This window comes from Saccopteryx bilineata, chromosome 2 (genome assembly GCF_036850765.1).
Source record: "Saccopteryx bilineata isolate mSacBil1 chromosome 2, mSacBil1_pri_phased_curated, whole genome shotgun sequence".
In the NCBI taxonomy this organism is placed as follows: Eukaryota; Metazoa; Chordata; class Mammalia; order Chiroptera; family Emballonuridae; genus Saccopteryx; species Saccopteryx bilineata.
The window spans coordinates 51007145-51032979 of record NC_089491.1 but is presented as its reverse complement, the minus strand read 5'-3'; the positions used below and the strand labels follow the sequence as shown (position 1 = coordinate 51032979).

At 34.8% G+C, this 25835-nt stretch overlaps 1 protein-coding gene and 1 pseudogene across 4 annotated transcripts in view; both read left to right on the top strand.

The window, feature by feature from the left end:
• Positions 1 to 25835, top strand: part of VPS13A (vacuolar protein sorting 13 homolog A) — a 224969-nt gene that overhangs the window by 175684 nt on the left and 23450 nt on the right. For 3 of the 4 annotated variants that reach the window (XM_066257049.1, XM_066257048.1, XM_066257050.1), the window contains exons 59-68: positions 1717 to 1822; positions 8759 to 8872; positions 9921 to 10063; positions 11222 to 11303; positions 12227 to 12340; positions 13372 to 13447; positions 13533 to 13696; positions 13999 to 14044; positions 14155 to 14278; positions 22956 to 23070. In XM_066257049.1, coding sequence (XP_066113146.1) covers positions 1717 to 1822; positions 8759 to 8872; positions 9921 to 10063; positions 11222 to 11303; positions 12227 to 12340; positions 13372 to 13447; positions 13533 to 13696; positions 13999 to 14044; positions 14155 to 14278; positions 22956 to 23070 — 1084 coding nt within the window. Of the gene's footprint in view, positions 1 to 1716; positions 1823 to 8758; positions 8873 to 9920; positions 10064 to 11221; positions 11304 to 12226; positions 12341 to 13371; positions 13448 to 13532; positions 13697 to 13998; positions 14045 to 14154; positions 14279 to 22955; positions 23071 to 23385; positions 25824 to 25835 lie in introns of those variants that run through there. The other variant, XM_066257051.1, reaches the window with a different exon arrangement.
• On the top strand, positions 18005 to 18874 carry LOC136322842 (cyclin-G1 pseudogene; annotated as a pseudogene).

Genomic DNA, 25835 nt, shown 5'->3' with positions numbered 1-25835 from the left:
GCCCTGCATGCAGATATCTGGGTTCAATCCCTAGTCAGGGCACATAAGAGAAGCAACCATCTGCTTCTCCCCCTCTTCCTCTCCCCCTTTTTTCTTTCTCCTCCTGCAGCCAGTGGCTTGATTGGTTAGAGCATTGGCCCTGGGCACTGAGGATAAGTCAGTTTTGCAAGCTTGTCAACCTCAGGCACTAAAAATAGCTCTGTTGATTTGAGCATAGGCCCCAACAGGAAGGTGCTGGGTGGATCCCAGTCAGGGTGCATATGGGAGTTCTGTCTCCCTATCTTCTCTCCTCTCACTTAAAATAAAAAAATAAATAAATAAATTTTAGTTGATTCAGAGATTTATGTGTAAAATAATGAATTATAGGCCTGACCTGTGGTGGTGCAGTGGATAAAGCGTCGACCTGGAAATGCTGAGGTCGCCGGTTCGAAACCTGGGCTTGCCTGGTCAAGGCACATATGGGAGTTGATGCTTCCAGCTCCTCCCCCCTGTCTCTCTCTCCCCTGTCTCTCTCTCTCTCTCTCTCAAATGAATAAATAAAATAAAAAAAAATTTTTTTAAAAAATAATGAATTATAAAGGTCATAAAAAAAGTCTTTTTAGAAAAAATTTTTTAATGATCAAGAGAGAGACACACAAAGAGACAGAGACAGAGAAGAAAGAAGAGAGATGAGAAGCATCAAGTCATAATTTTGCATCACTTTAGTTGTTCATTGCTTGCTTCTCATTCGTGCCTTGACCAGGAGCCTCCAGCTGAGCCAATGACCCCTTGCTCAAGTCAGTGACCTTTGGCTCAAGCCAGCAATTTTTGGGCTGAAGCCAGTAATTATGGAATCATGTCTATGATCCCACAGTCAAGCCGGTGACCCTTGCACTCAAACTGGTGAGCCAGCACTTAAGCCAGCCGTGCTCAAGCAGGTGACCTCGAGGTTTCAAACATAAGTCCTCAGCATCCCAGGTCAATGCTCTGTCTATTGCATCACCACCTGGTCAGGCTAGAAAAGTTCTATTAATTATTTTATAATTATGGAGAATCAGAAGACTCTGAATGAAATGCACATAGGTGTTAACAATAGTCATTTCTAAATTAAGGGAGTTTTATTATATTTTTTATTTGTTTTCTTTCCTAAGTTCTCTGTGATGGCTGCATATTGGTTTAGAAACAAGAAAGAAGATAGTATTTTCAAATTCAGTCACCACCCAGTCCAAGAAATACAACATTTACAGAAACAGTCATCTATATAGTATTCCCAATTTCTTATTTTCTTTACCTTATCACCAGGACAAGCACTATTTTTATTCCTTTGCTTTTTAAATAATAGTTGTATATGTGTGACTAAACATTATTATAATAAGTTTTCCTTTTTTCCCCCTAATTAAAAAAAATTCAAACTGTACATATTTTCTTGGGACTGGCTTTTTTCATTAAACTTTTTATTATAATTTATTCATTTTGTTATATGTAGCTAGAGTTTATTCATAATCATTAACAAATAATATTTTATCTGTCTATCAAGTTTACTTACAGATTTCCTCTCTGTAGGCATTTTCATACTTTAGTTTGTTGCTATTTATGAACAGTGTTGCCATGACAGTTATCTTTCCAGAGAATTATTCTCCTGGAAAGTTCTAAGTTTCAACATTCTAATATTTAGTACTTATTTCTCATCTAATTTTCTAATTGATGATCTTTCATGTTTTCTACTGTGTAATATAGGTACTTCAAAGTGTTGATCCAAGAAATGGATCTCCGGTTAGATCTTGGGTTTGTCTATGCTTTAGCAGAACTTATGACGGAAGCTGAAGTAACTGAAAAAACGGAGGTAAGACTTAAAATAATAGCACGGATAGGAAGGATTAGGAAAATAAGACTTAGAAAAAATAATATCCTTATAAATTCTTAAAAGTATTAAAATTGTTTCATTTTTTTTTCTTTTTTTTTTTAATTTTTCTGAAGCTGGAAACGGGGAGAAACAGACTCCCGCATGCGCCCAACCGAGATCCCCCCCCCCCCCGCACGCCCACCAGAGGGCGACGCTCTGCCCCTCCAGGTCGTCGCTCTGTTGCGACCAGAGCCACTCCAGTGCCTGGGGCAGAGGCCAAGGAGCCATCCCCAGCGCCCGGGCCATCTTTGCTCCAATGGAGCCTTGGCTGCGGGAGGGGAAGAGAGAGACAGAGAGGAAGGAGAGGGGGAGGGGTGGAGAAGCAGATGGGTGCTTCTCCTGTGTGCCCTGGCCGGGAATCAAACCTGGGACTTCTGCACGCCAGGCCGACGCTCTACCACTGAGCCAACCGGCCAGGGCCAAAATTGTTTCATTTTTAAAATATGATTTTTATTATACTGCTGTGGTAAATACATTGACAGAAAACACATTTTCAAATTATACAAGTCAAGAATTATCTTGGCGAGATTACATACAAGCAAGCTAAGTTAAAATAGCCTTTTTAAAGTGAGTTAGCAAATAGGAGGAAAGTTTTAAGGCAATAGTAGAAGAAAGGGGATAGTCAATCATGTTCACATTACTGTTATTTTTCTATTACTGTCTTGGATTACTTTTGTTTAGATTGATAAATTTTGTCATGACCAAGATATTAAATGAAAGAAGAGATGAGGCAAATAAAAGGTAGTATCTTGTTTGTGACTGTGATTGGAAGGCTATAAAATCACAGTGATAAGGTAGATCAGATATGGTATCTTTTATTGTGCCCGTCTAGAAAGAATTCTGAAGATAAGACAAACTACATGGATAAAGATAAAGAAAAAGGGCAACGATGCTTTTATTTTCTTTTAATACTTTTATTATGATATAGTTTACATACCATATATTTTATCCATTTAAAGTATTCAAATCAATAGTTCTTAGTGGATTTACAGAGTTACATGACCATCACCACTAATTCTAGAACTTTTTCACCACCCCAAAAAGAAATCATTCTAGCCCCGTGCAACCACTGCTATACAGTGTGTTCGTAAAGTCATGGTGCACTTTTGACCAGTCACAGGAAAGCAACAAAAGACAATAGAAATGTGAAATCTGCACCAAATAAAAGGAAAACTCTCCTAGTTTCATACCTATTCAGTGCAGTTCGATGTGGGCTCACGCAAAGATATTTTAGGGCTCCTTAGGTAGCTATCCCGTATAGCCTCTACAGACTCGTCACTGACTGATGGCCTACCAGAACGGGGTTTCTCCACCAAACTGCCGGTTTCCTTCAACTGCTTATCCCACCGAGTAATGTTATTCCTATGTGGTGGCGCTTCGTTATAAACGCGCCAATATTCACATCGCACTTTGGTCAAGGATTCAAATTTAGCGAGCCACAGAACACACTGAACTTTCTTCTGTACTGTCCACATCTCGACTGGCATGGCTGTGGGCTACTCCACTGTATACACGGTGTTACGTCATCATCTGCACATGTGCACATGCTGCCACATCATCCTATAGAAACTGGGAGGGTTTTCCTTTTATTTGTTGCAGATTTCACATTTTTATCATCTTTTGTTGCTTTCCTGTGACCGGTCAAAAGTGCACCATGACTTAAGGGCACATTGTGCTTTCTGTCTATAGGTTTTCCTGTTCTAGATATTTCATATTAATAAAAGCATACACTGTGTAGTCTTTTTTGATGGGATTCTTTTGCTTTGCATAATGTTTTTAAGGTTCATTTATATTGTAGCATGTATTAGCACTTCAATTTTTTAATGGCCAAGTAATATTTTATTGTATGGATATGCCACATTTTGTTTTTCCATTTATCAGTCATTGGACATTTGGGCTGTTTTTACACCTTGGCTATTACAAATAGTGTTTCTATGAGTATCTGTATACAAATTTTTATGTGAACATATGTTTTTATTTCTCTTGGGTGTAAACCTAGGAGTGGAATTGGTAGAAACATGGCAGCTCTGTTTAATATTTTAGGACTGCCAGGTTTCCGTAGTGGTTGTACCTTTTTACATTGTTACCAAAATGTATGAGGATTCTTATTTCAGTAAACACATCCTTACCAATACTATTATCTGTCCTTTTGATTCTAGCTGTCCTTGTGGGTGTGAAGTAGTATATTGTGGTTTTGATTTGCATTTACCTGATGAATCATGATGATGAGCATCTTTTGATGTGTTAATTGACTATTTGTTTATCTTCTGTGGAGAGATGTCTATTCAGATACTTTGCCTATTGTTTAATGTGTAGTCTCCCTTTGAGTTGTAAAAGTTCTTTATATATTCTGAATTCAAGTCCTGTATCAGATACATGATATGTAAATATTTTCTCATTTTTTGTATTGTGTTTTATTTTATGGTGTCTTTGAAGCACAAAAGTTTTAATATTAATAAAGTCCAAATTATTTCTTTGTTGTTGTTCATGTATTGCTGTCATTTCTAAGAGTCCTTTGTCAAATCCAGGGTTATGAAGATTTAGCCCTATATTAAGAGTTTTAAAGTTTTAGCTCTTATAAATAGGTCTTTCATCTATTTTGAGTTAAGTTTTATATATATATACGATGTGAGATAAAGAATACCACATCAGTGTTTAGCATTTGGCTATCAGTTGTCTCAGTACTATTTGTTGAAAAGACTATTTATTCTCCATTAATGGTCTTGATACCATTGTCAAGACCATCAGTCGATCATAGATACATGATTTTATTCTAATGATTTATATGTCCATTCTTTTGCCAGTACTACATTGTCTTGATTATTGTTATGTGGTGAGTTTTGAAATTGAAAAGTGTAAGTCCGCCATTTTTTTTATTTTTCAAGATTGTTTTGCCTATTTTGGGTCCCTTTGTAATTTCATATGAGTTTTAGAATCAGCTTGTCAGCTTTTTTAGAAGTCGGGGATACGACCAGGATTATATTGACTCCACAGATCAATTTTTAAGGGGTATTGCCATCTGAACAGTATTAAGCCTTCCAATCCTTGGACATGAAATGTTTTCCATTTATGTAGATCTTCTTTATTTTCTTTTAATGATGTTTTATAGTTCTCAGTGTATGAGTTTTATATTTCTTTTGATATAATCACTTCTGAGTATTTTATTCTTTTTAAGGTATGATGAAGGAAATTGTTTTCTTACTCTCATTTTTGGATTGTTCATTGAAATGTAAAGAAATACAATTGATTTCTTGTTTGTTGATCTTGTATTCTGCAACTTAACTGAACTTATTAGCACTGATCGTTATTTTGAGGAATCTTTAAGGTTTTCTGTATATAAGATCATGTCTGAGAATAGAGGTAGTGTCACCTCTTCCTCTCTAATCTGGATACCTTTTGTTTCTTTTTCTTTCCTAATTCCCCTGCTAGAATCTATAGTACAACATTGAATAAAAGTGCCAAGAGCAGCCTGACCAGGCAGTGGCACAGTGGATAGAGCATCAGACTGGGACACGGATGACCCAGGTTCAAGACCCCAAGGTTGCCAGCTTGTGCATAGGCTCATCTGGTTTGAGCAAGGCTCACCAGCTTGAGCCCAAGCTCACTGGCTCAAGCAAGGGGTCACTCAATCTACTATAGCCCCCCAGTCAAGGCACATATAAGAAAGCTATCAATGAACAACTAAGGTGCCACAACGAAGAATTGATGCTTCCCATCTCATTTCCCTTCCTGTCTTTCCGTAGCTGTCCCTCTCTCTGACTCTCTCTGTCTCTGTCACACACAGAAAAAAGTCCCAAGAACAGACACTTTTGCTTTATTTCTGATCTTAGAGGGAAAGCTTTCAGTTTTTCTCCATTATGATTTTGATGATGGATTTTTTGTAGATGCCCTATTTCAGGTTGAGTTCTCTTCTGCTTCTAGTTTGTGTAGCATTTTTATGAAACTGTTGAAATTTGTCACATGCTTTTTCTGTGTTTATTGGAATGATCTTGTGTTTTTTATTTTTATTCTATTGATATATTTTATTATATTGGATGTTAAAACATTTCTCTATACTTGATACTTGGTCATGTGCATAATATATATATATGGCTGAAGTTGGTTTGCTAGGATTTTGTTGATGGTTTTATATTTATATTCATAAAGAACCTGGTCTGTCATTGTAGGCCCAACAATATAGGATATATATTAGTCAATCAGTTGCTTTTTAAACTAGTCAAAAGAAGAAAGGGAAAAGATTATGTATTGATAGTGTATTTTATAATTGCATAATTACTTTTACCAGTGCTTTTTTTTTTGAATTTGGATTCTGATTACCATTTGGGGTCACTTGCTTTCAGCCTAATGAATATCTTTATATTTCTTGTAAGGTAGATCTGCTACCAACAAATTATCTCAGTGTTTTTAAGTTTGGGAATGTCTTTATGTCCTTTCATTTTGAAAAATAGCCATGCTGGATATAGGATTCTTTGTTGACAGGTTTTTCTTCTTTGAGCACTTTGAATGTTATTTTACTTCTTATCTCCTTGTTTCTTCCATACATATCTGTGGACATCTTTGCATTTATTGCACTTGGAGTTTATTGAGCTTCATGGATATGCAGTTTAGTGGTTGTTGTTCTTTTAAAATAAATTTGGAAGTTTTTAGCCATTATTTCTTCAAGTATTTATTTCTATTCCTTTCATCTCACCTGTCTGAAAATTCTATATTGTAAATGTCATATGCTTAATGATGTCCCACATTTTTCTGAGACTGTTCATTTTTCTTCATTCTTTTTTCTCTGTTTTTCAGATTGTATAATCTGTAACAATTTATCTTCAAGTTTATTAATGAAGTGAAGCATTTAATTTAGTATATATAAAGCATTTAAATATTTTCTACCAGTTCAAATCCACCGTTGAATCATTCTAGGTGATTTTCCACTTTTGTTACACTTTCCAACTCCAGAATTTCTGTTTGGTCCTTTTATATGATTTCTCTCTCCATGTTGATATTCTCTATTTGATGTGACATTGTCATCATACTTCCCTTTATTTCTCTAACTATAACCATATTTTGTTCCTTCAGTTCTTGGAAAATATTTATAATGGTTACTTTGATGTCTTTTTCTTTTAAATCCAGTCTGGTCACTTTCACAGGCAGCTTCTATTGCCAACATTTTTTTCTAGTAGATGAGTCGTACATACATTCCTGTGTTGTTGCATATTTCACAATATTTGGTTGACACCGGACATTCTTGATAATATACTGGATACTGGTCCTCTCCCCCAAAGCTTATATTGTTATTAGTTTATTTATTCATTCAGTGACTGGGTGAATTATTTTATTGAAGACTTTCTGCCTATAACCTTACCTTTTCCAGAGTTTAGCTTTAAATATTTTTCCTCAGGGAGGTAAAGATATGGGGTACCCATGGTTACCCTGGGATAACAGTGGTTTTGTCATGGCTCTGTTATCTCTTTTCATGACCCACACTGTTAAACTTCACCAGTGTCTGGCTGATTGCTTTTTTTCAAAATGTCTGGGGCATAAATTGCTCTATAGGCTAACCTAATCAATTTGATCTTCTTTGAAGAGATTTATCAGGAATTAGTGTTTGATATTTGTTCTGACCCCAAGGGGACTCCTAAATTATTCCTTTACTCAATTTTCCCATGAACACTAACAGGCTTACTGTTTAGCTTGTATCTTTATTGATTTTCCTCCCAGATGTCTTTGACCACAACATCCACCATTTTTAGAGCAGTCTTAGGCTAGAACTTCACACTGTTGTAAATAAAGTCAGTTTCTTTGAGATTAGAAACTATTTATTTAAAGTCTGTTTCTCCCCCAGGTAAAATCTCTAAACCAGAGTTTTGGGGCTTGGGGTGGGACCCCAGTGTTCTTAGTGGTGTCACACTGAAGTAGACTGTGCAGGAGGAAGAAGCGCTCCCCTCCCTCCCCCATTATTTAACAGCTGGTAGCTAGGGCAGGGTGAGAATCCTGGCATCTGTGTCTTCCAGGAAGAATGTTCTCCAGTTGGAGTCTGGGCAGAGAGGTAGCCTGTGTTCTTGGATGTACCAATGTAGAGTGGGATTCTAGCTTATTGAGCCAGAAGGGAAAATTGAGACCCCAGACTCACATTTTTTACCAAACTTTTATAGATTTTTTAAATAAATGTTTCATTTGCTTATACCCTTAAGACCATTCATAGAAACCTTAAATATTTATTTGGTTTTTTTAATAAATTTTATCAGTTTTACTGGGGAGCTAGTTTAAAGAGCTTCTCACATTGTCATCCTAGAAGTCAATGTCTATATATACTTTTAATAAGGCTCACATTTTGATGTTTTTGTTAATAGACTAAAATGTGAATGTTGGGCCATTTCTCAACACACAGATATAACTTAGGTTTATGTTTAGAAGAGAAGTAGTGTTGATTAGAAAGAATGAAAGTACTAATTAATCACTTTGTGAAAAATTATTTTTAATACGTCCCCCTTTGGATTATATTAATGGCCTCTATAGTATATGTCAGTAAGGCATTAAGCAAAAAGCCACACACGGACAATGTATTTTTAAAAATATTTCTAAAACAGTGTTGATGGATTGGATTAGTGGCCTTTTGGAATAAAATCTACAGTCACATGAGGTAAAGCTTAGTGTGTTTTAATGGATTGGGTGAAAACATAGAAGATATGCTTATCAGTTTGTGAGTGACAAAGATAACTTTCCTAGCAATAGAAATATTAGTTTCTCTCCTGGGGCAGTAACTTTCTAATTATGAATAATATTGAATCTGAATATTATAGGGGAACGTTCTGCAGTGTGTGAGCTATTGGCTTATTCATGAAGATAAGGTTCCTTGAGTTTTTAATATCTTATATTCCTTTATAGGTTGAACTTTTTCATAAAGATATAGAAGTTTTCCAAGAAGACTATAAAACAGTTTCATTAGTAGATTCATCACAAGTCAGTCTCTATGAGTACTTTCATATATCTCCTATCAAGGTAGGGCAAAAGAAGTTCTTTTTATTATCTATGATAATCTAGGTAATAGCAAATTTACTGGGTCTGTTGGGTAGATCGTCAATAGCTATAAATTCTATAACTCCACAGTTATAAATATAAATAAATAACAAAGTAACAATCCTTTCAAATTTTTATTCTTACAATACTTTCCACCATGTGAAAATAGTAGTGGAGCCACCTACAACATGTGTTTATATTTATGTCCTGACCTGACAATATATTACTGTAGTGTCAAGATGTTTAATGACAGTTTTCCAAATGTTGTGTATTATGTGTATATATTTTTCTTTTAATTGAATTATAATTGACACAAAGCATTATATTCATTTCAGGTGTAGAGTGTAATGATTCAATATTTGTATACACTATGAAATGATCATCACAGCATGTTACCACCTGTCACTATACAGTATTATACATTTTCTTCTTGTAATGAGAACTTTTAAGATAAACTGTCTTAGCAACTTTCAAATATGCAATACAGTATTAACTATAGTGTATAAGTTTTAATTTATAAAATATTAAGATTTGAAGAGTGAATGGTACTAAACTTAAGTTCTTAACAGAAAGTTTCTGTGAGTTACTTACTGAATAATTGATGAATATTATTGTATAACAGTGTAAATAGTGTGTATAGCACATAATTCGAAAGTACTTTTTAACTGGCTTCATTCTGCTTAGTTCTAATAGTTGAAACATTTACTTATGAAGATAATTATTTTCAACAACTCTAAACTTCCAGATTATTGTCACTAAAAAGTGTAAAAATTAATATTTCCCTAGGGTTACCAAAAGAATTGGATTGAACTAAATATCGTATCATCTTACATTGCCAAATTTAAAATTTATAAAGCAGTGGATTCGATTTTAAATTTCTTTCACTTTTCACTTATTAATTTTGCCATACTCCTGGTAACTTTAAAGTATTATTTATGGTGTAGTGAATTTAAAATAAAATTGAATATTAAAAGTTAATTTTGTCATTATGAAGATACTGATTTAAATATTTATCTCTTTATCTCACTAGTTGCATCTAAGTGTTTCACTGAGTTCGGGTAAAGAAGCAGCTGAGGATTCTGAACATGAAGGACTGATTGCAATTCGTTCTTTAAATCTTTTGCTGAAGAGTATCGGTGCCACTCTTACCGATGTACAAGATGTCGTCTTTAAGTATGTTTAATATTCAAATCTATAAATTGATGAATAGTCCATCTTATATTTACCTAAAAATTATAAGTGAAAAATGTGTGAAGTACACTGCAGATCTAAGGCACAATATAGTTTTTGTTATTAAAAGGAATATAATTTAGGTAATATACACCACTAACCCTTACCTATTAAGTAAGAGATTAGTTGTTGAATAATTTCCTTAAGACACAGGTGTTTTGGCCTAGGAAAGAATTCCTAAAAATCTTTGTGTGTCAAAAGATTTGGTACTTCAAAGATGTGGCTTCAAGGCCTTTGGGATCAAGAGTCTTCAAAGTATATGTTAATCATAATGGCACTATTAGAGTATCTGAACAAAGAGATAGTCTGAGTGGAGACTTTAAATGAGAATACACTTTTCAGGTGGCCCCTAATACTGTTACTAAAATAGTAGTAACAATCAGTGAGTCCAGTAAAAGGTAACTCTTGGACTGAATAAAGTTACGTTTAACAGTTTAACTAAAGAACATAGGTTTGAAGACATCACATCAGGAATAAGATGAGATTTCTAATCTTGCTGCTATCTTATTTGCTAGCATAGAGCTTCCCAATTACTTGATTGGGTAGATGCTGGGGACAGGTTATAAATAAACTAACCTTGATTCCTTAGCTCTCAGCTGATCAGGCAGGCCTTGCAGCAGCCGAAACCTAGCCATTCTTGATTAACCTATTCTGCTTATTTCAGTGTGTCAAACATTTTCTGTGTGGGCCATGATAGAGCAGAGTAGACAAATATAATAATTTCATGTCCATGAGTGGGATTCCAGGGGGTCTTTGAGTCCTCTTAAGTTATTTGGTAAAGTCGCTAGCAGAGTGGCGCAGCAGAAGCGTGCTGGGCCCATAAATTATTTGGTAAATATGTGTATATTGGTGGCTTTTAGGACAATAAAATTCATAGCTTTATCAGATGTTTAGAGCCTTCTTTGACCAGAATGTGCAGAGATGTATGTAAAAGGGTTGATTTTCTGATAGGCATGGGAAAATGTACTAAAAGGAAATATTTGGAGAAAAATTCTAAAGTAAATAAAACCTTAATATTAAAAATTCTATCTCTTCCTCCCTCTTTCCCCTTCCTTCCACACATACACACACATTTATACATTTACATGTCTTTTTTTCCAGGCTTGCATTTTTTGAACTCAACTATCAGTTTCATACAACGTCTGAACTACAGTCTGAAGTAGTTAGGCACTATTCAAAACAGGTTTGTCTGAGATTATTTTACAAAGGGGCCGGGTGATATAAAATAGTGAAACTGTGTGTATGAGTGTATGTGTGTGTACACACACACTTGGCAAGGAGTTAATAGCCATATGAAACATGTTTTATATTTTCAGAATTGTTGGAAGAAATTGAGACTAATTAAAATTTCAATTTTCTATCCTAGTTTTTAGTAATGTACTGATTGATATCTTTTTAGATCATTGTGGACTAGACATAAACCTTTAAACAAAATATTAAGTATTTTATCACACTTCAAAAAATAGGTTCAAGGGTAACTATTTATTAGTAACTAACTGCTGAACACAGGGTATTTTTAATAAAATGAAGTTGTTGACTGCTATACACACTGCTCACAAAAATTAGGGGATATTTCAAAATGAATATGAAGTGATAAAATATCCCCTAATTTTTGTGAGCAGTATACATTATTTTAGTGGATTTTTTTCGCCTTTGGAAAAACACCAGTATTTTCATATCACACACAGAGCATCTGACTGAGAAGCTGTTGTAGAGTGGATGGGTCCCTGACCATGACTCACAAAGTCTGGGTTTGGATCCTAGTTTTGCCATTTAACCCGTGTGGCCCTGAGCATCCTTTGACCTGTATGTTTCTCCAGTCTATAAAATGATGGTAGTATTAGCAATTGTCACATGTAGTTGTAAAAGTGAAAGCATTTTGAATATTCTAAATCCTTATGTAAATATCTCATATTATTTCTAATACTCTAATAGCAAATTACTTTTTAAAAACTATGATTAGTGATGAATAAGGTGACATATGGTTTAGGTGTTGGAATTAATGAGAAGGCTTTTTGCCTGAAAAACTGGATGTGTGTACTGAATGCAAGAAAAAATATTAAGTCTGATTATTCAAAATGACTAATGTTTATATTTTATTTTTAGGCCATTAAGCAGATGTATGTACTCATTCTTGGACTTGAAGTTTTGGGAAATCCCTTTGGCTTGATTAGAGAATTTTCTGAGGGTGTAGAGGCATTTTTCTATGAACCTTACCAGGTAAATAGTTACTTTTACACTGTATAACATGTACCACTTTTATACAGTGTAATACTTTTGAGTCAATAGGTATTTCAGTTGTTAACTTGAGTTGTAGGTGGAAATAGATTTTGGGAGACACTACAAAGGGACATTATTTTGCAGCAAACAATTGCTGCTTTTGAGCAATTTTGAGGGGAAATTTTTACCTTTTCCCTCAAAATTTAAACTTAAGGCTTTACAAAAAATGCACTGACTTTTAAGTGTTCTGTTGGAATATTAAAGATGGATAAACTTCACATTATAATAGAAGGAAGAATATCATGGCCAAGCAGTCTTGCTATGCACAGTAGTGTGGAGTATAAAAATAACCCTGCAAGCTGGCCATATACAAAGCAGTCTTAATCAATGGCAAAAATTATTTTTCTCTTTCTGTCAGAGGCCCTGGTTGGGTAGCTCAGTTGGAGCGTCATCCTGATGCCCAAGGTTACAGGTCCAATCCCTGGTCAGGGCACATACAAGAGTCAACCAGTGAATGCTCTCTCTCTCTCTCTCTCTCTCTCTCTCTCTCTCTCTCTCTCTCTCTCTTCCTCTTCCTCTCACACCAATAAATTAAATAAAAGCTTTATCAGAGCATTCAAAACTCTACTATCATGCATAAGACTAGGGTAATGAAAAATATACTAAAATTCATTTATTTCATACACTATATTAAAACATATTAGGAATTAAAGTGTTTTTATTTATTTTGTAAAAAATTATCAAAAGTAGTGTGTGCTCACCTTCTCATCTTAAAACTTACAATACAGAACAAACATCTTTTATACACTGGTGAACAGTCATACTCCTTTATAAGTTTGGATTAACTTCCAACATTGAAACCTTTTTACTTGCAATGTCATGAGATATCTCTGAAACTTCTATTAATGTGAAGTTTTTCTTGGGGACATCTTTATTCTTTTTGTCACTACTATTTTTCTCATTTATATAAATTAGTTTGTCTTTAAAGGTAAACGTAATCTTATTTGTTCTTATTATTTTTTACCCTTTAGGGGGCCATCCAGGGTCCTGAAGAGTTTGTGGAGGGAATGGCCCTAGGACTGAAGGCATTAGTTGGTGGAGCTGTTGGTAAGAAACAGAGTGCCTCCCAAGTATGATCATGCTAGAAAGTAATGATATATTTGCTCTTATTAAAAATGATAATTTCTTCTAGGTGGATTAGCTGGTGCTGCTTCCAAAATCACCAGTGCTATGGCTAAAGGAGTAGCAGCCATGACTCTGGATGAAGACTACCAACAGAAGAGAAGAGAAGCCATGAATAAACAACCAGCTGGTCTTAGAGAAGGCATCACTCGTGGCGGAAAAGGCTTAGTTTCGGTAAGACATTTCCCAGTATAGTGAACATTATAGGAAATATCTTTTAAAGCCACATTCTGTGAATAAGGAAATAGACCTATAACTTTCAACTATTATTTGGATGTTGGCAAAACAGTAGGTTGTAGCCTATATAAAATATTTCAGTAGCTTCCAGAAGCATTGTGTTTAAATAAAATGCTTAGGAAATATATTAATCCTTATGGTATCTAGAAAGCAGAGTTCTGTATTTTTTTATTTAATCAGACTTGGTTCATCAAAGTGTCTGAAAATATTACAAATTTTCAATTGTGCTTTCCTTCTAGGGTTTTGTAAGTGGCATAACAGGAATTGTTACAAAACCAATCAAAGGTAAGAATGATAGTTCCTTTGGGTGATATATTATTACCAAATCTTTCACAGATTGATTCAGTTTTTATTCTTGAGCTAATTATCTGAAACTTTGCCATTCTTCTTACTAGGAGCTCAAAGAGAAGGAGCAGCTGGTTTCTTTAAAGGTGTTGGGAAAGGCTTAGTTGGAGCAGTGGCAAGGCCAACTGGAGGCATCATAGACATGGCTAGCAGTACATTTCAAGGAATAAAAAGGTAAATTTTCTTTGATGTGTAGGGTGTGAGTAAAATGCTTAAACCGTGAGAACTGAAATAAACATGCTATTTGGCACAAGGCACTTTGTTATGAAACTTATAATATGGCAAAATCCATATGTGTCGCAGAGACAGTGAACTTCTCGGTAACCAGATGAAAAATAGGACAAGGAACATGCTGACTTCTAATCTCTATTCTGAGAGCTTGAACATTTTCTGTTACTGAATCTTATCCTGCTGTTTTGCTGTTGTTTCCAGCATGGGTCAGAGAGGTCCCTGGACGCTCATCCACTCAGGGCTTCTGCTCTGGGCACCTGTCTCTAGTTCTTCACAGCATATTCCTACACATATTATCCTCCTAATTCTTTTTGATATATTTTTTAAGGCGTTGCCTTTGCATTATCTCAACTTGATAGAGTTTTCCTTTAGTACTCATTCATTCCCAGCAGCCTTGGCAGGAAAGGTTTGACAAGCAAATTTTTTCGTTATCTTGATCAAAATACATTGCAGTAATGTAATGATACATGTCAGCTATAAAATTAGCAAATATAATATTGTTTCCTTTTTGGGGGAACAAAAAATGACAATTTCTACTCTGGGTTCAGACTCATTGGTTTTCACCTTTCCTTTATGATCTCATTTTTTTGAAGATGATTACATCCATTTCTGTTTCTCTTCAATTGCACAAATTTTAAAACATGTACTCTCTTTCTCCAAATTAAATTTAGCTTAAGATTGAAATTCAGTATTTCCATTATTGTCATCTTTGTTCTAGAAATATTCAACACACACTACAATTGATTAAATTTATTTAGAAAATTAGGTGGATGGATATCTTCCTAATCTGTTTCCTTTTATATTTTCTTTTGCTTCCTGCTCTGTAGAGATCAGTATTGTCAGTTATGAGTTGCTCCTCTTAACCCTTTGAGTAGTAAGTTTTTTTCATGCTCGCTGACCCCTGGGAGTGAGGTTTTTTTTTTTTTTTTAATGAAATTAGTTCCAGTTACAGTTTTATTAACTTAAAGTCATGTTTGTTTGATAACCAATTTATGAAAACAAGAAGAACAAACATTTTCCTTTTTTTAATGTTGCCTTACACACTTTAAAAATTTTTTTTTACTCTGGATAGAGTGGAGACACGAGGACATACATGAACGTTCATACTACCCAAAGAGTTAAGTTAAAATAGTTAAGTCAGTATTTCATACTGCTTTACCATAATTGGAGGTGTTGCCAGTTTTCTAATTTAAAAGATTGGAAAAAAAGGGTTCAGTGTCTTCTACCTGTAACTTTACTTTCACAAATATAATGTGTGGAGTCATAGTCATGAGAGATCAAAAGTCAGTGCAACATAAGGAATTCAGTGCTATTGAGACCTATGCAGGTGCCTATCCAGAATGGCTAGAATAGCCTTAGATTAATCTAAAACCTTGTAATCTATACCTAGCTACATTCCCTTTAAGCAAAATAAAGCATTAAAAAAATAAGACTAAAAACTAATTCAGGATGTACTTGTGAAGAAAGACATTGAAAGCAGAAAGGAGCCCTGGCCGGTTTGCTCAGTGGATAGAGCGTTGGCCCAACGTGTTGCTGTCTCAGGTTTGATCCTTGGTTAGGCACACAAGAGAAGCAACCATCTGCTTCTCTCCCTCTCGCTCTACCTCTTCTCTTCTCACAGCCAGTGTCTCAACTGGTTTGAGCATTAGCCCCGGGCACTAGGATAGCTCAGTTGATTTCGAGCATTGGTCCCAGGTGGGCGTTGCTAGATGGGCCCTGATCAGGGTGCATGTGGAAGTCTGTCTCTCTATCTGCCCTCTTCTCACTTAAAAAAAAGAAAGAAAGAAGAAGTGGGTTATAAGAATAAAAGGTAAGAATATAAATTAGTGGATAAATCTAATTGAACTATATAAAAACTTTAGAACAAATTATTAAAAATAAGAATTCGAGAAGGGTATGATTGGCATGAATCATTTTAATATCATTATTTCTGAAGAGATTACTATATAATATTTGATAAAATAGACCTTAATGCCAAAAAAGTATTGTTTTGGATAAATAAGATAATTAGCTAATGATATAAAGGACAATTAACCAAGAAAATAATAACAATTTTGAACTTGCATTTGCACTCAACTCACAACAGACTCAATCTTTTTTTTTTAATTTTTTTAATAATTTAATTTTTTTAATGGGGCAACATCAATAAATCAGGATACATATATTCAAAGATAACAAGTCCAGGTTATCTTGTCGTTCAATTATGTTGCATAGCCTGACCTATGGTGGCGCAGTGGATAAAGTGTCGACCTGGAAATGCTGAGGTTGCCGGTTCAAAACCCTGGGCTTGCCTGGTGAAGGCACATATGGGAGTTGATGTTTCCTGCTCCTCTCCCCCTCTTCTCTCTCTGTCTCCTCTCTCTCTCTCTCTCTCTCTCTCTCTCTCTCCCTCTTGCCTTTCTAAAATGAATAAATAAATTAAAAAATTAAAAAAAAAACACAATTATGTTGCATACTCATCACCCAAAGTCAGATTGTCCTCTATCACCTTCTATCTAGTTTTCTTTGTGTCCCTCCCCTCCCCCTTTCCCTCTCCCTCTCCCTCCTCCCCCCATAACCACCACACTCTTATCAATGTCTCTTAGTCTCACTTTTATGTCCCACCTATGTATGGAATAATGCAGTTCCTGTTTTTTTCTGATTTACTTATTTCACTTCATATAATGTTATCAAGATCCCACCATTTTGCTGTAAATGTTCCGAAGTCATCATTTCTTATGGCTGAGTAGTATTCCATAGTGTATATGTGCCACATCTTCTTTATCCAGTCATCTATTGACAGGCTTTTTGGTTGTTTCCATGTCCTGGCCACTGTGAACAATGCTGCAATGAACATGGGGCTGCATGTGTCTTTGCGTATCAATGTTTCTGAGTTTTGGGGGTATATACCCAGTAGAGGGATTGCTGGGTCATAAGGTAGTTCTATTTTCAATTTTTTTGAGGAACCACCATACTTTCTTCCATAATGGTTATACTACTTTACATTCCCACCAACAGTGTATGAGGGTTCCTTTTTCTCCACAACCTCTCCAACATTTGCTATTACCTGTCTTGTTGATACTAGCTAATCGAACAGGTGTGAGGTGGTATCTCATTGCAGTTTTGATTTGTATTTCTCTAATAACTAAAGAAGATGAGCATCTTTTCATATATCTGTTGGCCATTTGTATTTCTTCCTGGGAGAAGTGTCTGTTCATGTCCTCTTCCCATTTTTTTATTGGATTGTTTGTTTGTTTGTTGTGAGTTTTATGAGTTCTTTGTATATTTTGGATATTAGGCCCTTATCTGAGCTGTTGTTTGAAAATATCCAGACTCAATTTTTATAAAGCAAAAATCGACAAAATTACAAAATCTTTCCAAATCTCCCATAATGAAAGAATTTAACATTTCCTTCAATGATTGCTATATGAGGAAAACAAAGTTAAATGGTTTGAACAGTTAACAGACTTGATCTAGCCTTCAGTTCCAAGCTGACCCTGAGGGAGGGTGGTATCATCTGGACAGCACTACGGAGACCCCCACCCAGGAGAGCTCCCCCTCCCTGGGTCTCTGCCCTGTTGCCCCCAAGTCCTCTTACCTCATGGACCTCTCGGATCTGATAGTATGGGCTGAGGTGAGAGCAGGCCCACGGAGAGTGATTCCAGCGAAGGAGACACATTTGCAATCAAGATGTTAGAGGTACTCACAACTGACTTTCAGAAACTGCTACACCAGCTGAATGCCTTGTTGGAACAGCAGCCGAAATGTCAGCCAAAGGTCTGTGGCTTGAGACTAATTGAATCAGCACATGCTAATGGCCTCAGGATGACTGAAAGACTCAGGGACTTTGAAGTAAAAGATCTTCTCAGGCTAATTCAGTTCTTTGGCTTCAACACAGAGATGTTTTCTCTATTTGTGAATTTACTGGACAGATTCCGGTCCAAAATGAAGATACAGCCCAAGCCCCTTGGGTGATTTGAACCAAGCTGCTTCTGCCAAGCTGCACAATCAATAGACGAGAAAAGGAGCATCCCATTGGCCAAGTGACTTGATCTGAATAAGCCAGTATAGGTTCACAGCTTCAGACCTGATGAGAATGGAAAAGATTGTGTTGGAAAGCCAAAACTACTACTGCCTTTCAATTCCCACAACTCTCATTCACTTATTCAAGAGAACTTACCATTTGAAAGAAGGAATAGCCTTAATTTTGAAAGATTAGAAGCTCAATTTAAGGCATTCCACTGCAGGATCGTATTTTCTAAAACAAAGCTTTCTGTGCTAGCATTGTCTATCATTGCACTGGAGATCCAAGCACAGAAGTGTGTAGAGTTAACAGAAGGCGTTGAATTCTTCAGAAACATTCCAAGATAAATGGCAGAGATTTGACCATCTGGCAAGAGCTCGTATCCAAGTGTTTTAACTGAATATTCATCAAACAAGTGTTCCAAACCAAATATTCAGCCGTTGAAATGGATTGTTGCTGGACAAACTGCATGGCAATTGAAGCATAGATACTACAGAATAACCCACCTTACAGAAATTCCTGAAACGGTTCCTTAATTGAATTATTAAAGCAACAAAAACTCTTTTCTGAAGCCATTCTCTATAATCTGAAATATGGGTTCCATAATGTAATAGTGGATTTAAGCTGTGAATCTTCAAAACATCACAACTCAATTAGCATTGATGTTCTCAAATTTGGGAAAACTGCCTGACATGCTGGAGTGGAATTATGCTTAAATTTGAATTCATCTGAGACATACAAACAAAGCCAAAAAGTAATGTGAAATATTAATGACACACCTAGGAAGGTAAACTGTGAATCTTCACTTCTAACATTGATCCAGCTTTCTATATTGGGTCAATATATTTAGGTGGTATTTAAAGCGGTAACCCACTTAAATTTAAATTTTAAATTATGAGGTTAACATCAAAACAAACATTTGATAAAGCACTTTAAAACATAGTAAGGGTCACTATTTTAGGCAGTGAAAATGGTTTCTTAGCACCCATAATGCACATAATAAGGTCATCCCGAGATGCGGACTTTATTTCTACATGGCAATTTTATTTAAATTTGTGGGTATTAAGGGTGATGGATGAAGACTTGACTTGAGGGGGTGAACACACAATACGGTGTATAGAGATGTGTTATAGAGTCGGGCACCTGAAACCTGTACAATTATGTTAACCAGGCTCACTCCAATAAAATTCAAAATAAAAGTTAAAAGTGAATAAATTTGAGGACATTTTATATAAATCAAGATTGAATACCTGGTAATTTTTGCATAATAATTTATCTTTAATATGTTTTCTAGAAAAAGCTGATGTTTGTGTCCAGGAAAAACGGATTTTATACAAAATCTATTGTTTCAATATAGTCCCATCCACAGAATTAGTTGTAATGTATTACTGACTCAAAATAAATTAACATCACTCTGAAAACTTGCTGATTTAACACTCCAGAAGTTTTTACTAAGAACTGTTTTTATAAAACTGCCATTGCTTCTAATTTAGAATTTTGTTTTAAATGAAAGGGATATACTTTCATTAATTTCTTCTACTGTGCCAACAATAGAGAGTTTCTCTTAAGAAAATATGCATCTTTATAATCATAACATTGCTGAGGTAGTGTTCAGTTTTCTATGAAAACAGTGAATATAAGGAAACCTACAGTGTTAGTGTTACAAATGGTTATTCAGTGCAGTGGGCAGCCTGAGTCCATCCAGGATGACTGTACCCAATTTTGACATCATGTTATAGATAAAATATACACTGGAAAATAAGCCAAAGAGCCACACTTTATATTATACTTTTGTAAAAATGTTCTGTACATAACTTTTCAGTTTTCCCAAAAGGCTGATATCTTTCAAATATATTGATTACATCATGTTAATTTTGAGTTGACAGAGGTAACCTAACCAACTACCATTATGGGATATATATTTCAATAAACTTATTGAAATGCAAAAAAAGACTTGATCTAATATGCACATATAATTATTTATAGATTCAACTAATTTTAGAGAACATCTTGTGTGTTCTGACACTTTTAATCACTCAGGGAACCGGAAGTGAACACTTTCACAAAGGTCCTATCCTCATACTGCTTATATTCTAGTGGGAGAGTAATAGATGGAACTAAGTAAACTGATATATATGTGATTTACTAAATAGTGACAAATTCTATGAAGGAAAATAAAGCAGATTAAAAGATATAAGGAGTTCCAAAGTGGTGGGAAGGAAGGTGGCTATCCTGTATATATGTTCAGGGAAAATCCATTGGTAAGATTAAATTTGAGGAGAGAGACATGAAGGAAGTAAGGTAGTGAGCAGAAAGAATATTGAAGGCAGTAGGAACATCAGGTTAAAAAAAAACCTGCCTGACCAGGCGGTGGCGCAGTGGATAGAGTGTTGGACTGGGATGCCGAGGACCCAGGTTCGAGACCCCGAGGTCGCCAGCTTGAGCACGGGCTCATGTGGCTTGAACAAATAAAAAAAAAAAATGCTCACCAGCTTAGACCCAAGGTTGCTGGCTCAAGCAAGGGGTTACTCGGTCTGCTGAAGGCCCGCGGTCAAGGCACATATGAGAAAGCAATCAATGAACAACTAAGGTGTCGCAACGAAAAACTGATGATTGATGCTTCTCATCTCTCTCCGTTCCTGTCTGTCTGTCCCTATCTATCCCTCTCTCTGACTCTCTCTCTCTGTCCCTGTAAATAAATAAAAAAAAAAACCTGATGCAGGCCCTGGCCAGGTAGTTCAGTTGGTTAGAGTGTTGTCCTGATACACCAAGGTTGTGGGTTTGATCCTCAGTCAGGCACATACAAGAAGGAACCAATCAATGCATAAGTAAGTGAAACAGCAGGTTGGTGTTTTTCTCTCTCCCTTTCTCTCTTTATTTCTAAAATCAATAAATTAAAAAACAAAACAACAAAAAAGCCCCGTTGCAGAAGTAAGCTTGGCCTTTTGGCCTGTGTAAGAACGAGCTAAGCCAGTACACCAGAAGTAGAATGAGCAAAGGCGAAGGTTGGAAAGTGCTACAGAGAATGAGCAGGAGATAAGATCATATAGGGCTTTTAGGCCACGGTAAGGACTTTGGCCATTTTTTTAAGTAAGACAAAAAAAATTTGAAGATTTTAGACAAGTGGAATGACATGAACTGGCTGCTATATTGAGAAAAACCACAGGCAGATCTGTGTAGAAACAGGAATACTAAAGAGGCTTTTGCAATAATCCAGATGAGACATGATAATGATTAAACCACTATAAACTAGTTGTAACAAGGGGCCATGCTCTGCAAGTGTTTTGAAGGTAACAGGATTAATTGATCAATTGGATGTGGCATATGGAAGAGAACCATCAAGGATAATTTGAAGGCTTTTGTCTGAAACATTGGAAAGTTGAGGTTGTTACTTGTTTTAAAGAAAGAGGAAATGAGAAGTTTTATTTTGAGTGTATTAAGTTTAACTACCAGACATTCAAAGGGCAACATCAAGTAGTCACTGAGTACAGGAGTCGGAAGATCAAGTAAAAATGCCTTAAAAAATTTTGAGATTCATTAGTCTATAATAGGGTGGTTAGAACCATAAATTAGTTGAGATTGTTTAGGGAATGACAGTGGAAAGAGACAAGACCAAAAAAAAAAAAAAAAAAAAAAGATGTCCAAGGTAACTCCATATTGCTTTCTTCAAAAAAATTGAAAATGGAACTACCTAATGACCCAGCAATTTCTCTTCTGGGAATATAGCCAAAGAAACCAAGAACACTAATTCAAAAGACTATATTCACCCCTACGTTTATTGCAGCATTATTTTCAATAGCCAAGATATGATAGCAGCCCAAGTGCCCATCAATAGATGAGTATATAAAAAAGCTGTGGGACATTTACGTAGTGGAATACTTCTCAGCCGTAAAAAAGAAATCTTACTTTTTTGCAACAGCATGGATGAACCTGGAGAGTATTATGCTAAGTGAAATGTGATGGATGTGAGGGTATTTGAACATTAGAAAACCAGGTGATGTGATTTATTACATTTATATTGAAGAAAATAAATCATATATGTAGTCACAGCAGTGATCAGGAAAAAATTCTTATTTAAAATTCATCACCCGTTCATAATTTTCAAAAACCATAACCAAATAAGGACTATAAGCAAACTAAGAGGAGAAATGACCATCCTTGGCTTAAGGAGAGGTGTCTTTAAAAATCAAAACAAAACTGTTGCTAATATCTATACCTCTTGGTGAACTCTTAGAAGCTTTCCCTTGTATGATAGGAATGAGAAAGGACACCTGAAATCTTTTTGTATTGAGCATTGTACTGGAGGAACTAGATAGTATCATAGGAAAAGAGAAAGAATCTAAAGGTCTTAAATTGGAAAAGAAAAAGCAACACTCACTATTTGTGGAGTCTCTGATCTACAAAGATTAAGACACGCTTATAAACAAACCTCTTTACAGTTCTACATTTTTCTTGAGTACTTAACATTGTAATTGTCATAAAGACAAATTTTGGAAGAGAAGTGATGTATTAGTCTTATTTTATCCAAAAGAAAGTTGTTTTTAGTAATTACATTGTAAAGACTACTTAAGAACTTTGGAAAAAAATTTTAAAACAAGTTATATTTTTCTCCTCTAGGGCTACAGAGACTTCTGATGAAGTGGAGAGTCTGCGACCCCCTCGGTTCTTTAATGAAGATGGAGTTATTAGACCTTACAGGTTGAGAGATGGCACTGGAAATCAAATGTTACAGGTGGGTGAAGGAATATCTTACAAGTTAAAATTAATTTAATCCAGTTAGCTTTATTAAAAGTAGCTATATAATGCTTTAAATATATACAGGGTGTGGCAAAAGTAGGTTTACAGTTGTATGCAAACAAAGTTTCTTCTTGTATTATTAGTTATTATTTTATTTTCCATACAAACAACTGTAAACCTACTTTTCCCTACCCTTTATTAGATTATTTGAATTTCTGTATGTTTTGCTTAATTCCCTTTGTAAGTTTCTTATATTTACTAAGATTTTATGTACATTTATTTACTATAAGATTTTTTTTCTTTTTTACAGGCATCAAAAAGTTTGCTATGAAAACATTTAATGCATGAATTTGCAAGTGAAAGCCAACAGTAGATTTTAGTCTTAAAATTTACAACCTACGTACAGCTGTTTCAGTGTTATGGCTATAAAGAAAAGCTTTTGAATTGGTAACATTTGTATAGAACTTTTAGTGAATTTGATTCTTTTATAGGATATTCTTAGTTCGGTGCTGGATTTGCTAGATTTGTTGAAAGCCATTGTGCCTATATACTCTCATAGTTGGTGGTACTTTTCAGCCAATTAGACCATTTCTGTTTACAGCACTTCCTCTCTTTATCAAACCAGTAGGAGCTTTTATACCGGATATAATTCTCATGTCCAATTAGGCATTGATAAGGAAAAGAAGGCAGGACCATTGCTATTTGAATTCCTGGGTTCCCTTAAGCTTTTCTTTTGAAGATGTTCAAGTGGCCAAAACCCTCTTTCTGTTTTCTGCTTGTGTAGTCCATTTAAAACCTTGTGGAATTTGATAAGTAGTTCACAAGAAAGCCAACATCTTTTAGTAAGGAAAACAAGTTTTTGGAACAATAGATATTTTAAAGGTAGAATATTTTATCTGTTTAGAATTATCTTTCTCACTAGTAAATTAGACTTTAAAAATCTGGATTATGGTGTAGGTCAGCGATTTTCAGTCTTTTTTTATCTCATGGCATATTTTTTTCAATCTAAGGGAAATGAGGTCAGTGTCCCTGACTAAATAGGTATTATATGTTTTTAAAAATTCTTCCAGCACACCACATGACATGCTGGTTGAAAATCACTGGTGTAGGTAATATACACCATAGTAGGCTGTACCAATTTAAAGTAGTTTTTGTGGGTTTAGATGTAGAATACTAAATTAAATTATATTTTAATTAAAACAAGGAGTCATTATGTTGTATAGACTTGAAAATATTCAAGATATTAAAGTATGTGAATAAGACTTTTTCTTTATAGCCTTAAATTTTTAAATATTGTCATGTTTAAAGTGATTAAAGATTTAAAACTTTATTATTTTGCTCACTACATACAGAGTATATAATTTTGCATAAAATGTGCTTTCATCTGATATAGTAAAACACAATCATTGAATTAATGTGCAATAGTAAGTAAAGTGATTTTACATAGTATTTAAAAAGTTTTAAACCATCAAAATAATTCCATATTGAGATGGAACTGGCAATTAAGGGAGAGGCTTTGCTGTCAAGGGCATTTTGTACAATCTACAACAAGAGTTTATCATTCTTTGTAAGATGGAGAACTGTTGCAGAACTAACCTGTGATTCATACATTTGAAACATGTATTTCTATCCAGTACTTGCCTCCCCTTTTTAGAATACAATACAATTAACAGGTTACTAACATTTGACTAGACTATTTATCAAGTCATTTTTAGAAAACTAAAAATATTTCTTGAGAAACTATTTTAATAAACTTAATAGGAAGAAAGAATGAACAGTAAGGAGAGTTTAGAAACACATTGTCATTATTAGAAAACAGATTATAATACATAAGAAAGCTATGAGATACCAAATGTTCCTTTCAGTTGATAACTTGATTGCATTGTTATATTTTCATTGTTTTCTGAAGCTTTAAACTTTGGAATTTATAGTCCATGGCGACTGTATTTTTAAAATATGCATATTTTTAGTAGGCAATCTTAGTATTCATTGCTAAAAAAGCTACTTAAATGACTATAAACTTAAGAATCCTTCTGAGCCATTACTTGTTTTTTCAACAGAAGTATTAAATACAGTATTAACCGGAATACCTATAGAAATTTACCAGATGTTTGTGGATAGCATTATTCTCTTACAGATATAAGAGCTGGGTTATTGCTCTGGTGGTAACAGGACTTCTTTGAATCAAAACTATGTATTATTAGCAACTGCTTTAAAATGTACAAGTACTGTAGTAAAGAATTAGATGACATAGAAACAGTATTTAAAATGTCATCAGCTTAGATTTAACAATGGTACTCTTAGAAAATGTTTAATACTTTCAAATGTTTCTCCTATTTTCTAATTTTCTAAAAATAGTGCTCTGTGCTCACTAAATTATTATTATATATACCTATATAATAATTAAAAATAAAATACAGTTTTGTTGTTCGTTTCTACCTAGAAAGTAGCACAGTATTATAATGCTTCCTGGTAGTAAGTTGAAGTTGCCTACTAAAGAAATAGAATAATTCTAATATACCTCCAGAATACCTTATTGGAATCACCAAACTCTTTTGTACATTAACTGTAGCAAACAGTAGAGTTTAGTCTTAGTCTATTAAATTATGGAATATTATATCCATAATTACTGTCCTACTCAGAGCTGAAGTCTGCTTCAAAATTATTCTGACTCCTTGAATATTTCATAAGTTTGCAAGTTTTCCAAGGAATTTCTCATACTTAACTAACCATTGTGCTTCTTTTTTCCTTTACCATGCT